A 14,834-nucleotide genomic window follows, 5' to 3' on the forward strand; every position below is an offset into this window, starting at 1 on the left:
ATATGGGAGAGGGAGGTCAGAATGAAGAATCAAGGATATCTTACAAGTTGCATAGAAATGAGGGAGTTGGCAGTGGTGGGGTTAAAGGAGGAAAATGACTTTTGTTTTGGGTATGTTGAATTTGAAATTTCCATAAGACATCTAGGAAGAAATCTCTAATAGATGTAGTAATGCTTATTGAGTCCATGTAACCTAAGAAGACCATCAGTAGAGAGGGCTCAGGGTAGAGTCCTGGTGTACACCTACACAGAGTTGGAGTTCAGAGATGATGTTGCTGCGAAGGAGACTGAAAAGGATAAAAAAGGCAGGACATATCAGTTGTTTCCATGTTCTTTTCCAAAGAATATTGATCACTATTAAAACAAATCACTTAACCTGTGAACTTCAGTTTTTCTACTTCATAGAACTATCATTTAGCAGACCTATCCTATTCCTATACCCCATTTCATTCAGTTGCCATATCCAGTCAGTTGCCGAGTTCTGTTAATTCTACCTTCAGGTCTCCTATAGGATCCCTTTCCTTCCTCCACTCTCCTGGTGAGGCCCTGATCACCTCATGCCTGAATTAGTGTAATAGTCCTCTGCTTCCTCTCCCTGCCTAAATCTCTACTTCCTTCAGTCAATTCTCCACTTGGCTAACAAAGGGACTCTCCTAAAGTGTCTATTCCTTTCCCCCATTTTAACAAACTGCAGTGGCTCTCCATTAACTCCAGGATTAAATATAAAATTCCCTGGCTTTTAAAGCCTTCTTAGAACTGGCCCTTTCCCTCCTTACCAGTTTTCTTACACTTTGCTCCTTTTCATGTACTTCAGTATTCAATGACACTGGTCTCCTTTCAGTTCCTCTCACAAGATGATTCAGTTTTGTATTTTCATATATTTTCACTAGCTGCCCCCCATCCCTGGAACATTCTCCTCTCTAATCAACACCTCTGGCTTCTGCAAGAAGCTTTCTCCCCCTTAATGCTATTGCCTTCCTCTGAGATTGCCTGTAATTTATTTACTCATGCATAGTTGTTTGTATGCGGTTTCCACCACTGGATTCCTATTTTTCCAGTGATTGATTACACATTACCCCTCACACAGGTGTATGTACATAACCCCATGAAGGCAGGATCTATTTGGACCTTTCTTTGTATCCCCAGTGCTTAACACAATTTCTGGTACATTGTATGCACTTAGAAAATGCTCATGGAAGATTTACTGTTGTGAAAATCAGATAATGTATATAAAGGCTTTGCAAACTTTAAAGCCTTTTGTAAATATTATAGGAGCCTATGCTTTCATTTTATGAATGCTCAAGGTTTCTGGTCTTGGTTCTTCTACCTTGCACAAATCAGTCTCTCTGGGCCACCTTCCTCACCCATAAAATAAGTTAGATATTTGCACGAGGACTTAGCTTTCAAAACGCTTTTATTTCATTTGACCGTCACAAGAACATTATGTCGTTAACTATAGAACGGAAAATCTACAGCTTAGAGATGTAGCGAGGATCATGGGCAACAACAGGGAATCCAGAGGCGTGTGCCCCAGGTTCGGATCGGTAATTCCCGAACTAATCTCGACTTTTAAAAGTCCATTCATTTTTCTCAATGAAACCCGCTCAGGCAACGTAGTTGCTCGGCTGAGGAGACAGGAGTTCATCTCCTTGGAAACCAAACATTAGTCATAGCCGGATGTTACAACTCTGGCAATCTCCTACTAGTCACCGGGCTGAGGCACTTCGAGAAATCGCCATAGGTGCCACCCAAAACACCTTTTCACTCCACCTTCTTTTTGCTCCGTTTTCACCCTTCACATCCGTTTCCGGGTCCTTTTCCTCCCCCTCGCATCCGCTTCCACTGGACTCCCACCCATTTCCAGCTACCAAGATTTATTGGCTGTTCTTTTGAGGAAGTCGAGATATCCGCCTCGGATTGGCTTAAATCTTTGTTGTTGGGCGTTACACAATTAAGGGAAGGGGAGACTGGGGGGAGTGTCGAGTCTCCTTGGTAACGCCCAAGGCCTATTGCTCTGATTGGTCCACAAACCCTCCTGCCTCTTTGTCTCCACTCCAATTGGCGAATATTTGCTGAGGAGGAGGAGGAGAGCGGTTCCTCTGGCCCGGGTTCCGGGATTGACGTGGCTAGTTGCGGGAGTCGGGAGTGGGGGGCGGAGTCCCAGAGGCTTCACCTGCAGCGGCTTCCAGGTGAGTGCTGCGACAGCCCCGGGCGCGAGAGCCCTTTAACGACTGCCCCCGCGTTCTCTCTCCCCCGCCCCCCTCCCAAAGAGCCTTGATCGCGGGGATGGGGGCGATTCCGCCACCCCCAGCCTCACCTCCTGGTCCTTGACTCCGGGCGCACGACGGAGCACGGGCGGTGCGTGGGACCCCGCCCCCTCCGGGTCCGGCTTCTCTTCCCTCGGGGCTGCGCGGCTGGATCCCTGCCCAGTGCGCTTGCGCTTGTTTCCCTCGGGGTTCGGGCCAGGGTGCGAGTTTGGGGGCAGAAAAGATGCGGCTCCCCTCCCCCACGAACTGCCCTCTCCTCCCGGACTGGCCCCGAGAGCACCCACTTCTCTCTCCCGTCACCTCCTCCCTTTCCCCTGGTTCGTCTCCCTAGGACCTCGGGGAGTCTGGCCCCGTGCACTTTGAGGAAAAAGCTTCCTCCTCCTCCCCCTCCCCCTACATTACCCCCCCCACACCCCAAACCCCAACTCATCAGGGGTGTTAGAATGAAAACTACTAAACTAGATGAATGGCCTAGCCATAGAACACAATCATCTTGTCGGGTTGGTTCAGACTTTGGTGACAGGAAGGCTACCCAGGCCAGTCGGACCCATAGCGAGATCGTGGCCAGTGGCCTGACAGTGGACGGTGATGAGTGACCTCCAGGACTGTTAGAGCTGGCAAGGAACTGGAATTTCATCTACCCTTACCTCCTTTTACAGAAAAAGAGCTAAATGGTTTTGTCAACGGGCAAATCAAGAATAAATTTCTCTTTGGATGTTTGCCTTCTGAGAAATTTATAAACTAGAAAAGCCTGAAAGACAATTTACTTTCTTTCCTTCCCCTCCTCCGTCCTCTAAAAAATCTTGCTCTGTTTGCAGGCAACTATTGGGGTTACGTCAGAAACTCTGCCTTCATTATGGCGCTAGCTGTCTTAAGTCAAGGAGACAAGCTAACAAATGCCCAGGCAGAGGAATGTAAAGCACGGAAGCAAATATAAATCGGCTGTCTTCTTATTAGCCCCATAATATAAAGGATTATTAATATTAATTAATAAACCTTAGTTCTAGTCTTTTCCTTTTATTTATTTCTTATTTATCCTATGTCTAGCTGCTTGCTTTGTAAATATTTGTTTGCATGCCTACTCCGGTAGATTGTCAGGTCCTTAAGGGTAGAGACTGGTTTTTTGCCTTTTTTTTTTGTATCTCCAGCACTTAACACAGTACCTTGTGCATCGGAGGCATTTAATAAATGTTTGGGGTAGGGGTGGGGGGTAGTTGGGTAGCTCAGTGGATTTAGAACCAAGCCTAGTGATGGTAGGTCCCTAGGTTCAAATCTTGCCTCAGACACTTCCCAGCTCTGTGACCCTGGGCAAGTCATTTAACCCCCATTGCCTAGCCCTTAATACTCTTCTGCCTTGGAACCAATACACTGTATTGATTCCAAGAGGGAAGCTAAGGGTTTTTAAATAAATGTTTATTGAATGAATGAATTATGATACTAGCTATTTAAGTTAAAGAGACCAGCAAAACAAATGCAAAGACAAAGGAGTATAAAGCACAGAAGCAAATACAAATCTGTTGTTGTCTTCCCTAACTCCTCTTAATGCCATTGCTTTCTTTTCTTTTTTTAAACCCTTACCTTCCATCCTAGAATCAAATCTGTGTATTGATTCCAAGGCAGAAGTGCAGTAAGGGCCAGGCAATGGTGGGAGTGGGGGGTTAAGTGGCTTGCCCAGGGTCACACAGCTAGGAAGTGTCTGAGTTCAAATTTGTTTAGTGGCTCTCACTAAGCAACCTAGATGCCCCAATTCCAGTCTTTTCCTTCTCAATTATTTTCTATTTATCCTGCATAGAACTTGCCTTGTACATGTTTGCATGTTGTCTTTCCTATTAGATTCTCAGTGTCCTGAAAGCAAGGACTCTTCTGCTTCTTTTTCTATTCCTAGCAATTGGAAGGTGCTTAATAAACATTTATTGTATGAATAAATCTGCTAAATAGTTTTATGAATGTTAATGGATAGTTTGAGGCTGTAGGGGGTAGGCCTGCCCAGGCAAGACTTTACAGGCTTCTTTTATGCATTATCTTTTCATAGAGCTTCCTTTTCCATATGCTTAATTCCATTTGAGACTTATAACCTGTGAGATAGGCAGGACAAGCATGTCCATTTTATATATGAGGAAATCAAAGCCCTGAGAGATTATATGACTTGTTCAAGATGCCACAAGTGTGGATGCTGGTAGTATATTCAAGGTATGAATTCTGAATCCAATATGTGAGAACTTTAACAGGAAAGGAAACTTGAACAGAGTTTGAAAGAGGGATATAATGTGGCAGCTGGTTAGAAAGATGGTATAAAATTTTGAAGGTGGAGTTGGTAAACCAGTTGGGAAATGAAAAACGAGGAATCTATGGTCAGGGACTCTTTTCCATCTTGTCTTTGTAGTCCCCAGCACCTAGAGTAATGAATGCTTTGTATATAGTGGACATTTAATAAATACTTGTTGAACATTGTGGACCATATGATAAAGGTACATGATAAGACAAATAGCTGTGATGAAAAGGAAGTTGACAACTGGTTAATAACATTTGAAAATCAAATGATTTTTAAGTGCTTATCATAAACTTTAAAAATGTCAACCAGAAATAGTTCCATAAACTTAAAATAGGAGGTAAAATCTTACCCCAAATCCCTAGCCCTTTAATACAACTGGGCCAAATGAATTAGCAAATAAAATGCTTTTGTTTTCTTTTTCCTTCCAGGTCTACCTGAAGTCCAATGAATAACTTTAATTTGGTAGTGAAAGTATTTGGCAGCCATTATAACTTTCTGAGGAGGTGAGTTTTATAACCAAAGCAAGCTTATAGAAAATTAGAGTTCTTTGTAACATGACTTCAGGGTAGAAATAGGATGGAGGCTATTAATTATAGTAAGGTATGAAGCAGTTAGGCTGAGGAGAAGTCATCTATTTGGGCCTCACATTCCTCATCTAAAATGAAGGCATGATACTAGGTAATGACTTATAAGAATCCTTCCAGGTCCATATTCTGTGATTGTGATGAAGACCTGGAGTAGGATATTATCTGTCAGGATTAGGATAATCACTGTGATAAAAAAAAATCCAGGAATTGTTGCCATGGGAAAAATTGTAGTGTTTTGTCAGTGCCTTATGTAAATGAATGACAGTAAACTCAGAAGGAAATTCTAAGTTTATAAATGTAAAACTGACAAGTAGATTATATGTTCAGTCCAGACTTGTTAGTTTTTTTTTTACTTACAGAGCACTTTATTGTATATCTATATTGTCATTTGATATAAGAATTCTGTGAAGTATATATTATTGTATATATATATATTATATTATATATTATTATTGTATATACTATCATTTGATATATGAATTCTGTGAAGTAAATATATCATTTTACAGTTGAAGAAACTAAAGAATAAAAATGTTAAGTGATTGCCCAATATTGTATACTGATAAGTGGCAGGATTCAAACCTAGCTCTTCTGACTAACTCTTTGTAATGGAGGGGAAGAAATGGAATCCTCCATCACTTAATTTAGAACTAGAGTGTGGTAAAGATGGAATGGAGCTAAAGGGTGAGGGGGGGGGTGAGATAGATAGTTTCTCCCCTCTCTTTCCTCAATAAACCCACACTAGCTGTCTTCAGGGTTACAGACTATTTCTTCAGAGTTAAAATACAGGATTAAACTACTTCTTCCTTAGGGAGGAAATATAGTTTGCCTCCCTAAAGCTTCAGATCCCTCTCCCTAAATATTATGAGCAGGCACTTGATCTATAGAAACAGCTTCTTGAGGAACACACAAAAGGTAGGGTAAGTGGGATTGTAGGATAAGGTAATGAGAAAGTAGGAAATAGGAAGTCCCTAAATTAATAATAGAACCCCTTCTCCCCAAATCTTGCAGAGTCAGACTTTGTCTGCCTGACCCTCTGGGGTCAATTGTGTTAGCTGTCCTGACTTCTAACTGTCCTAGTTATGATATGAAGTTCAAGGACTGCTTTAGAGGGATAGAGAGGAAATCTTCCTGGGGTGGAAAGCTTTATATGCAAGTCCTATCCACTCCTGTTGTCTTCCACTGGATTCAGGGGGTCTGGATTCATAGAAGGTTGATCAAGACTCAGAGATTCGGGGGAAGCTGGGTAGCAGTGAGGTTGTTAAAGTGGTAGAGCCCAAATGTTGTGTTATAAGAGAATAAATTTCCATAGAAAAATTAGTAAGTCTCTTCTATTTTATTTCTATTTATTTTCCTTCTTCTAGGTTCATCTCTTAAGTTCTTGGAATAATTTGGTAGCAAATCCCTTTTCTATTCCTGCTTAATGCTATTTTATTAGATAGTTGTACCAATAATCTTATGTCATTCTTTACATATGAGCTTCTACTGTAAACTGGTATTGCCCTTGGCTACAATACCACTGCTTAACAGGAGGTCAAATGTTTTCTGGCCAAGATAATTTCTGGCTCTGACTTCCTTGTTGCAGCATTTTTAAAAAATCATTTAAGCTTACTTAAGAAAGAATGATTATCAGAGCCAGTATCTACTCTCATCACTTTTATTGTAATCGTCTCCTAACTGATCTGTCAGCTAATCTTTCCCTTTCCCCATTCATGTTCCACAAAACTGCAAAATTATCTTCATAAGGCAGTTGACGGTGTCACTCACTTGTATACATTGTCAGTGGTTTCCTGTTTTCTCTAGAATAAAAGATAGAAATACTCATTTTGGCATTTAAGACCCTCTATAATCTGGCCATCTTTCCTTTGAAGAGTTCTATATTCTAGCCAAGCTAGATTGCTAACTGTTCTCTGAACATTACAGTTTTATCACTCACTTTCCTGCATTAACACAAGCCTGGAATGAATTTTTTCTTCACTTCTAGCTTTTGGTATCTTCATTCAAGAACTACTTTAGGAATTATGGTTGTCATGAAGTTTTCTCTCATTCCCTACTTGTTAGTTCTGTCTTCCTCCTCAAATTATCTCGTATTTATTTTTCTGTGTATATATTTAAGAGGCAAGATATTATAATAGAAAAAATACTAGATTTGGAGTCTATAGAAATCTAGTTTGAATACTGCCTTGGGCATTTGCCAGTTATGTTACCATAACAGGTTACTTAATCTATCTCAGATTCTTATCTGTAAAATGGGAATAACAAAAGTTATCTGCTGTTGTGAGGTTTAAACAAGATAATATAGGCAAAACCCTGTAAAACCTTAAAGTACTATAAAAATGTGATAATGATATTTTATTCTCTGAGTAGAATGTTAGCTCCTTGAGGAAAAGAACTTATTTTTCATCTTTGTATTATATTAGTTTGTTAAATTAAGTACAGAAAGTAGATACTTAATAAGTGTCTGAATTCAACTGCATTTCCATTTTTCAGTTAGTCTTTTAAAATTTGTTGCCTTTGAGCTGTTGTAATTTGTCAGTTTCTTCCCACTTTTATTCTCATAATTTTGTTCATTTTGTTCTTGACTCTAACCAGTTGATTTGACTGCATGCACACTTGATTCTGAAATGATTCCTACATTAGTAACCATTTGTTTCCTTCTGTTATGATATAGTCAATTTTTTTTTTTGGTTAAATACTTGCTATACAGTACCTTTCACTTGATTTAAAAAAAAGTTCCTCTGACACAAGTTTGAGATTTCTTCATCCTAACTTCTATTCCCATCTTCTTTTTTTACCATTCTTCTCTGTGGCTAATTCTTTTTTGAAGTATTTAAGGTCAGGTTCAAGAGGGAGGGTGGTATAGGTCTAGAGAGAAAACCTTGGAGTCTGGAACGCCCAGGTCCTCTGATACCTCCTGACAGTGACTTTGTGAGAGACCATTGGCCTTTCAGTGCCCCAGCCAACTTTATAAATTGCATAGCAGGTGTTCATTAACATGAAGGGAGTTTTCTGACTGTGAGTTACCTATTCCCATGAAACCATAGATTCAATCTAGAAAAAAATATTGAGGTATATAATGACTTCTTTTGGAGCCTTGTGTCCTTAGCAACTGTACATATCATACACACTTCAAATATCCATGTGCTTTGTGAATAGATGTTTAATATTGTCCCTGAACCTAAGGTGAAATCCACTTTATCACCTCCTTTGTACACTTCTCTATTGTTGTGACTGTACCCAAAATACTTCTAGCTTAGTAGATTCTGTCAAAGTCTGTGCTTCTATGGGTCACCAGAATGCCACATTGTTGTATCAGATCAGTTCTTTTGTGAAAAGCATAAAGTAACATGCCCATAAAATATGGCCCTTTCAGGTATATGTGGTTGATCTGGTTGAGATGAGAAAAGTTTGTATTCAGCAAGATTACAAAGAAAGAAGCACTGAGCTTGGTATTTGATTGCATATGGAGCTGAAATAACAAAATAAACTAGTGTTTGTATAAATGTTTTTAAGTTGACAAAGTACTTTATATATGGCAACATACTTGATATTCAGAACAGTCCTATGAGATAAGTGCAAGTGATGTTATTACCATTTTATACATGATGAAATTGAGCCTGAGAAAGGTTAAGTGATTTCCCCTTGATCACAGGAACTAGTGTTAGTCAGTATTTGAACCCAGATTTCTATTTACTACTCTACTACCCTACCTCTCACTGCATACTACATTAATGCTTACCTTTATTTTTAAAACATATGTAATAACACTTGCACTATCTCCTTTATAGGATGCTTGTGAGAAGCAAGTTAGATGGTCTATGTAAAAGCTCTTTGTAATCATCGTATAAATATGAGCTTTTATGATATAGGGTGTCCCAAAAGTCTTTTTGTAGTTTTAGGCCAACAAAACTTAAGGCTGCACTAAGACTTTTAGAGCATCCTATAATAAATACTTAGTATTTATTATTTTTAAAATGAGATTTCTCCCCATCCCTTTCCAAATTACCTGGAAAATTTGGAAATTAGTAGATGTGGCATAGATAGACAAAATTCTATTATATTCTTTGGGTAATGATATATGCAAGTAGGTACATGATAAAGAAGTTTTTGGTGATGATACTTTTAATTTTTATTCTAGGCTTTTAACTGAAGACAGAACACCAGAAATTGGACGGGCAGTTTTGTACCTACCTGTGTGCTAATTATGAGAAAAATTGTGGGTTTATATATGACCATAGTTTTAATTGCAGAATTTTAATTATCAGGTAGGGATGTTGTCCATTGCTGTCCTCATTAATGATGCTTTCTTTTGCCAATTTTGTCTAGTATGTCTTTCTAGAGTGATTTAGGTTAAAAAGAAAAAGATGAAGAATTCTAGATATATATAAAAGTTTAGGTTCCTGATAATTTAACTTGTTTTCTTCATTTTAGAGACAAAGGTCACAAAATCAGAACAGTGTGTTTGAGGATTTTCATAGCAATGTTATAATAGGTTTTTTGTTGTTGTTTTTTTATGGGAAGTAGCCTAAGATGCCCAGTAATGCTTAAATTGTGTTACATTAATATAATGGAATATTATAATACAATTAAGAGCATGAAGTATAAAGAATACAAAGAGATCTAGAAAGATCTTTATGAAATGATGCAAAGTGAAAATTAGAACCAGTAGTAGTAACTGATGCTTAATGTTCCTAATAGAGCATGTAGTTTTAAAAAAATCATAAGATTTAAAGTTTAAAGAGACCTTGGAGATCATGGTTTTACAGCTCAAAAGGATCTCAGAGGTCATCTAGTCCTATCCCCTTATATTACAGATGAAGAAACTGAGTCTCAGTTATGTCAAGTGTCTTGCCCAAAGTCTTGCAAGTGATAAGAATCAAAGGTGAAAGTTGAACACAGTTCTTTTAACTCCGGAGCCAGTGCACTGTCTAGAGAAAGACATGACTTTTCTAAATAGAATAGGATCCAAGATAATTGATTTAGAGGTTATCAAGTCTAACCCTTTCCTTTTTATATACAAGGAAATTGAGTCACAAAGAGGTTAAGTAACTAACCTAGGGTTATAACAGGTAAAGAACAGTTAACATAGAAGTGAGATTCAGTGCTAATGAATGTTTTGAGAGCCAAAAAAATATTTCCTATGATCTAGTTAGTTAGCAAAGTACATAAAAGTCAAGTACAAACCCTTGTACAAGTTTAGCTTATACATAGTCTCATTCATATTCATACATAATGAATAGTGAATGCATTTTTGCTGTGAAAAAATTTACATGTTAAAAACTAAGACAAGACTAACATAGCTAATGTAACTATGAAATGTCAAAACCATCATTTTAAGAGTAAATTGAAGGAGAGAGATAGGATCACAAATTGTGCTGGAAGATTAGAAGATTGGTGAAATTATTATAGGAAAACTTTTTGGAAGATTTACCTTTTTTTTCTTTTTCATTTTTTATCATCATGCAAAACACAATTCTATGTTGTTATAAGAGCAAACTCATACATAACAAAAACCAAAAATAAAACTATAAATATACTGATGTGAAAGATCTACTGCAAGAGTTCTTTCTCTGTGAGTGGATAGCATTCTTCATCATAAGTCTCTCAGATTGTCCCATAACATTTTATTGCCAAGAGTAACTAAGTTTTCATAGATAAATCATTGTCCAATATTGCTGTTACTATCTATGTACAATGTTTTCCCAGTTTTGTTTTATTCACTCTGAATCAGATCGTGCAGGTCTTTTCAGTTTTTTCTGAAATCATCTTGCTTATTTCTTACAGCACAATAGTATTCCATTACCAACACATACCACACTTTGTTCAGCCATTCCCCAATTGATGGACATCCCCTCAGTTTTCAATTCTTTGCCACCACAAAAAGAGCGCCTGTAAATATTTTTGTACGTGTTGGTCCTTTCCCCATTTTAAATAGGAATATTTTCCTTTTAAAGGAAAAAGATAGTCATAGTCTGTTGGAATAGTTACTCCATATATTTTTCATTTTGTATGTAAAACCTCACTATATAACTCTATGTAGGCCAAGTTTCCTTCTAGGGAACCTAAATCGTAGCTAAGAATACACATTATACTCTCTCTGACCCTTCCAAATGTGAGTAAGCCAAAGCTCAGATAAGGAATGGTAGTATTTGATTAACAACACAAAAAGGAAGTGATTAGATTTGGCAATTGAGCACAAATGAGGGGCATTTGGATATAGAGACATATTTTTAAAAAAGGAGGGATTTAACCTTACTCTTAGAGTGTATTATCTCCTGCAGAATTAGGTGAAGTTTTGAAGATAATGCTATTTCTAGTAACTCAAATCTTAGTGTAGATGCTATTAGGAATACTAGCATTGACAATAATTCCTATTTGTATATGAATTTTATTCATTGTTGAAGCTCTTTTAAGACATAATTGTGGGGGGCAGCCCAGAGGATAGAGTGTCAGGCCTGGAATCCAGAAGACTTAGGTTCAAATCTAACCTCACTTTCTAGCTATGTGACCTTAAGCAAGTCACTTACTTAACTGTAATTGCCTAGCCTTAATCACTCTTTTGTCTTGGAACCAATACTTAGTTTGATTCTCAGACAGAAGGTAAGAGTTTAAAAAAAAAAGAAATATTCTTTATACTAGCCTGTGTATGATGTAAGCCTTATTAATAAAAAGAAGCCCATCTTTTTTTGAAGGTGCCTTAATTTTGACACTGGTCTTTGGTTGAAGAAATGCTGAGCCGCCTGTCAGGAATAGCAAATACTGTTCTTCAGGAGTTATCAGGGGATGGCGCTGATGGTGATATAGTGGAGCCTCCAAATTCAGTGAGTAGTTTTTCATATTGTAAACTAATGAAATTCATTCTTACTGCATTTTTGAGTGGACAGAATTTATTAGATAAGGATCAGGGGGCTTCTAACCTTTGGTCCTTTAATAAATATCTAGATTAGTAGCAAGGGTGAGTTTGTAAAATTAATTCTTCTCCCTGTTGGTGTTTCTGGTGACAAGGGCACTATTGGATAAAAATTAAATTCTGGATAGAGTTTAGGAGATCTTTCCTAGCCATGAGGGTCCCCTTCTGGCTTTTTAAAAGCAATGCTAATATAACTTTCCTTATATATAATTTCCCCTGTATTTCAGAGTAAACATTTGGAATGATAAGTGGAAATATTGGATTGCTGTTTGCTAATACCCTTTTGCATTTATTATTGATGCTATTGTTTTATGTAATTATCTATTGGCTGATATAGAAGGAATATTTTTATATTATTCTAATCTGAGAACAAATTTATTGAGATGGGGAAAAGACAAGGGTGTGGGAGTTTGCCTTTAAAAAAAAAAGGAAACTAAGCAGAGCAAAAACATATAGATAGGAATGAAGGAACATAAATTTGAGCATTAATAGTGTGTTGTTCTGCTATTTTTTTGTGATTTCTTTTGGTCCCAATCCTAGGAACCAACACAAGAACCTGACATGGCATTTAATAATGGAACAAATGAGGATATTCTGGAGCGATTGGCCCACACAGAGCAACTGGTGGTACAGCTGAAGGATGTCATCCGAGAGAAAGATATTCAGTTACAACAAAAGGAAGTCACTTTAGAGGTACTATGTTTTTCTTTCTTTCAAAAAAGAGCAATATGGGGGAGGGGGACAGGTAGGTGGCTTGGTAAATGGAGAACCAGGCCTAGAGACAGGAGGTTCTGGGTTCAAATGTGACCTTAGACACTTCCTAACTGTTGATCCTGGGCAAGTCACTTAATCCCTATTAACTAGGCCCATAGTGATGAACATTTGGCATGCATGCCAAAGGGGGCACTCAGAGCCCAAGCACAGAGATGGTCAACTAGAAAGCCAGAGGGAGGCGAAGCTGGGCTTGCTCCCCTCACCCACTCCATGGGTTCCTGAGGACATTTCTCAAATTACCCCACCCCTTTAAAAGGTTTGCCATCCCTGGCCTAAGCCTTCTGGCTCTTCTAATTTGGAAGATAAGAGTTTGAGAAGAAGAAAAAAGAGAGCTGTAATTCATTTTGGCTTTTTTCCATGCTCATTAAAGACAGGGACAGCTAGGTGGCTTAATGACACTTCCTAGTTATATGACCCCTAGGCAAGTCACTTAACCCCAATTGCTTAGCCCTTACCAATCTTGTGCCTTGGAACCAATACTTAGTATTAATTCTAAGATAGAAGGTAAGGGTTGAAAAAAAAAAGACAGTTACTACATTATATTCCTCTGCATATAGGTCATGCCTACTAAAATTCACTGTCATTAAGTACAAGTTAACTGATGAGTAAAGAATTGTTTTTTCACTTAGCATCATTGTTCTTTGGCAGGAAGAAAGAAAGGCAGCAGACATGAAAATGACAAAATTGAAGCTTCAAGCCAAGGCCCGATTAGCCTCCTTGAATAAACGTATGGAAGAAATGAAGGCACAAGGAGGGATGGTGTCATCCCAAGAATCTCAGTCAGAGAAACAGCAACTCCCTAGCATGGTATGGATGATTTGAGTATAATAAATATTTTCAGCGTGGGTTTCTCTGGTATTAGAGTGATATATCACCAACTGCAAATGCTACATCAATAGGAAAGGACACTTAAGATTTCAGACACGACATCAAGATACAGGAAGAATTGAAATATTGACAAAGCAATCACCAGTTTTAGATGATAGTCAGAAAAGTCTTGCCTAACACAAGCAAGAAGGAAAAAAAGGGATATTGGAGAAAGGAAAGAGACATTGCATTATTGTTGTTGGGACAAAAAAGCAAGTCCTTGCTATGACCTGGTAATTTTTTGATAGATTTATTCTTTAGACTGAGTCTTTTGTGGGGAGATGACCTTTTAGCTCTGATCAAATAGCAGAGTTGCTTCAAATAGGAAAATTCTGTTTGCCATTGAATTTTCCCACTGATGCCACTCAGGGCTTAAAGGAAAGACTGGGAGGGAGGGAAGAGTGTTTTACCCTTTAAGACTATTTTTGAGAATCTAGGCCTTTACTCTTCCATCATAGAGATTCAGTCCCAAAGCTAATATAGTCATGGGCTACATTAAGTGGGCAGAGTTTCCGATACCAGAGAGAGGTAATAATTCCTCTTTACTCTTTCTTCCTCATAGCTCATCTGGAGTATTTTCAGTTCAGGATACCACAGACATTGATAAGCTGGCTGGAAAGTATCCAGAGAAGGGCAGTTAGAATTATGGACCTTTGGTCCATGTCATATAAGGATCATTTGAAGGAAGTGGAGAGGTTTAGCATAACAAAGTGAAGACTTAGTGGATGCATGATATCCAGGTTTAAATACTTTCATTTAGAAGAAGGATTAAGAGTGGAAGTTGCAAAGAGGAAGGTTTAGGTTTGATGTTAAGAAAAACTTCCTAATGATTTAACTGGCCAAAATTGGAAGGACTTCCCTCAACAGATGGCAAGTTACTCTTTTTTTGATCTTTAAACAAAGGCTGAATTATCTTTTGTTAGATATGGTAGAAATTCCTTTTGTTTCATTCTAGATGGCTGCTAAGGTCTCTACACTTTTTAAAAATTTTTTTATTTATTTTAATTTTATTTAATTAATCAATTTAGAATATTTTTCCTTGGTTACAAGAATCATATTTTTTCCCTCCCTTTCCCCCACCCCTTCCCATAGCCGACACACAATTCCACTGGGTTTCACATGTGTCCTTGATCAAAACCTATTTCCATGTGGTTGATG

The 14,834-nt window shown here is 38.1% G+C and overlaps 1 protein-coding gene across 16 annotated transcripts in view; it reads left to right on the forward strand.

Moving 5' to 3' along the window:
* Positions 1–1,573: 1,573 nt before the first annotated feature.
* Positions 1,574–14,834, forward strand: part of GOLGB1 (golgin B1) — a 78,641-nt gene continuing 65,380 nt past the window's right edge. For 3 of the 16 annotated variants that reach the window (XM_007493765.3, XM_007493770.3, XM_056793527.1), the window contains exons 1-6: positions 1,576–2,188; positions 4,967–5,041; positions 9,264–9,390; positions 11,818–11,946; positions 12,576–12,728; positions 13,458–13,616. In XM_007493765.3, coding sequence (XP_007493827.2) covers positions 11,854–11,946; positions 12,576–12,728; positions 13,458–13,616 — 405 coding nt within the window. In that variant the 5' untranslated portion in view covers positions 1,576–2,188; positions 4,967–5,041; positions 9,264–9,390; positions 11,818–11,853. Of the gene's footprint in view, positions 2,189–2,248; positions 2,358–2,435; positions 4,457–4,966; positions 5,042–9,263; positions 9,391–11,817; positions 11,947–12,575; positions 12,729–13,457; positions 13,617–14,834 lie in introns of those variants that run through there. The other 13 variants (XM_007493767.3, XM_056793526.1, XM_003341215.4 and 10 more) reach the window with 10 other exon arrangements.

Source organism: Monodelphis domestica, chromosome 4 (genome assembly GCF_027887165.1).
Source record: "Monodelphis domestica isolate mMonDom1 chromosome 4, mMonDom1.pri, whole genome shotgun sequence".
NCBI lineage: Eukaryota > Metazoa > Chordata > Mammalia > Didelphimorphia > Didelphidae > Monodelphis > Monodelphis domestica.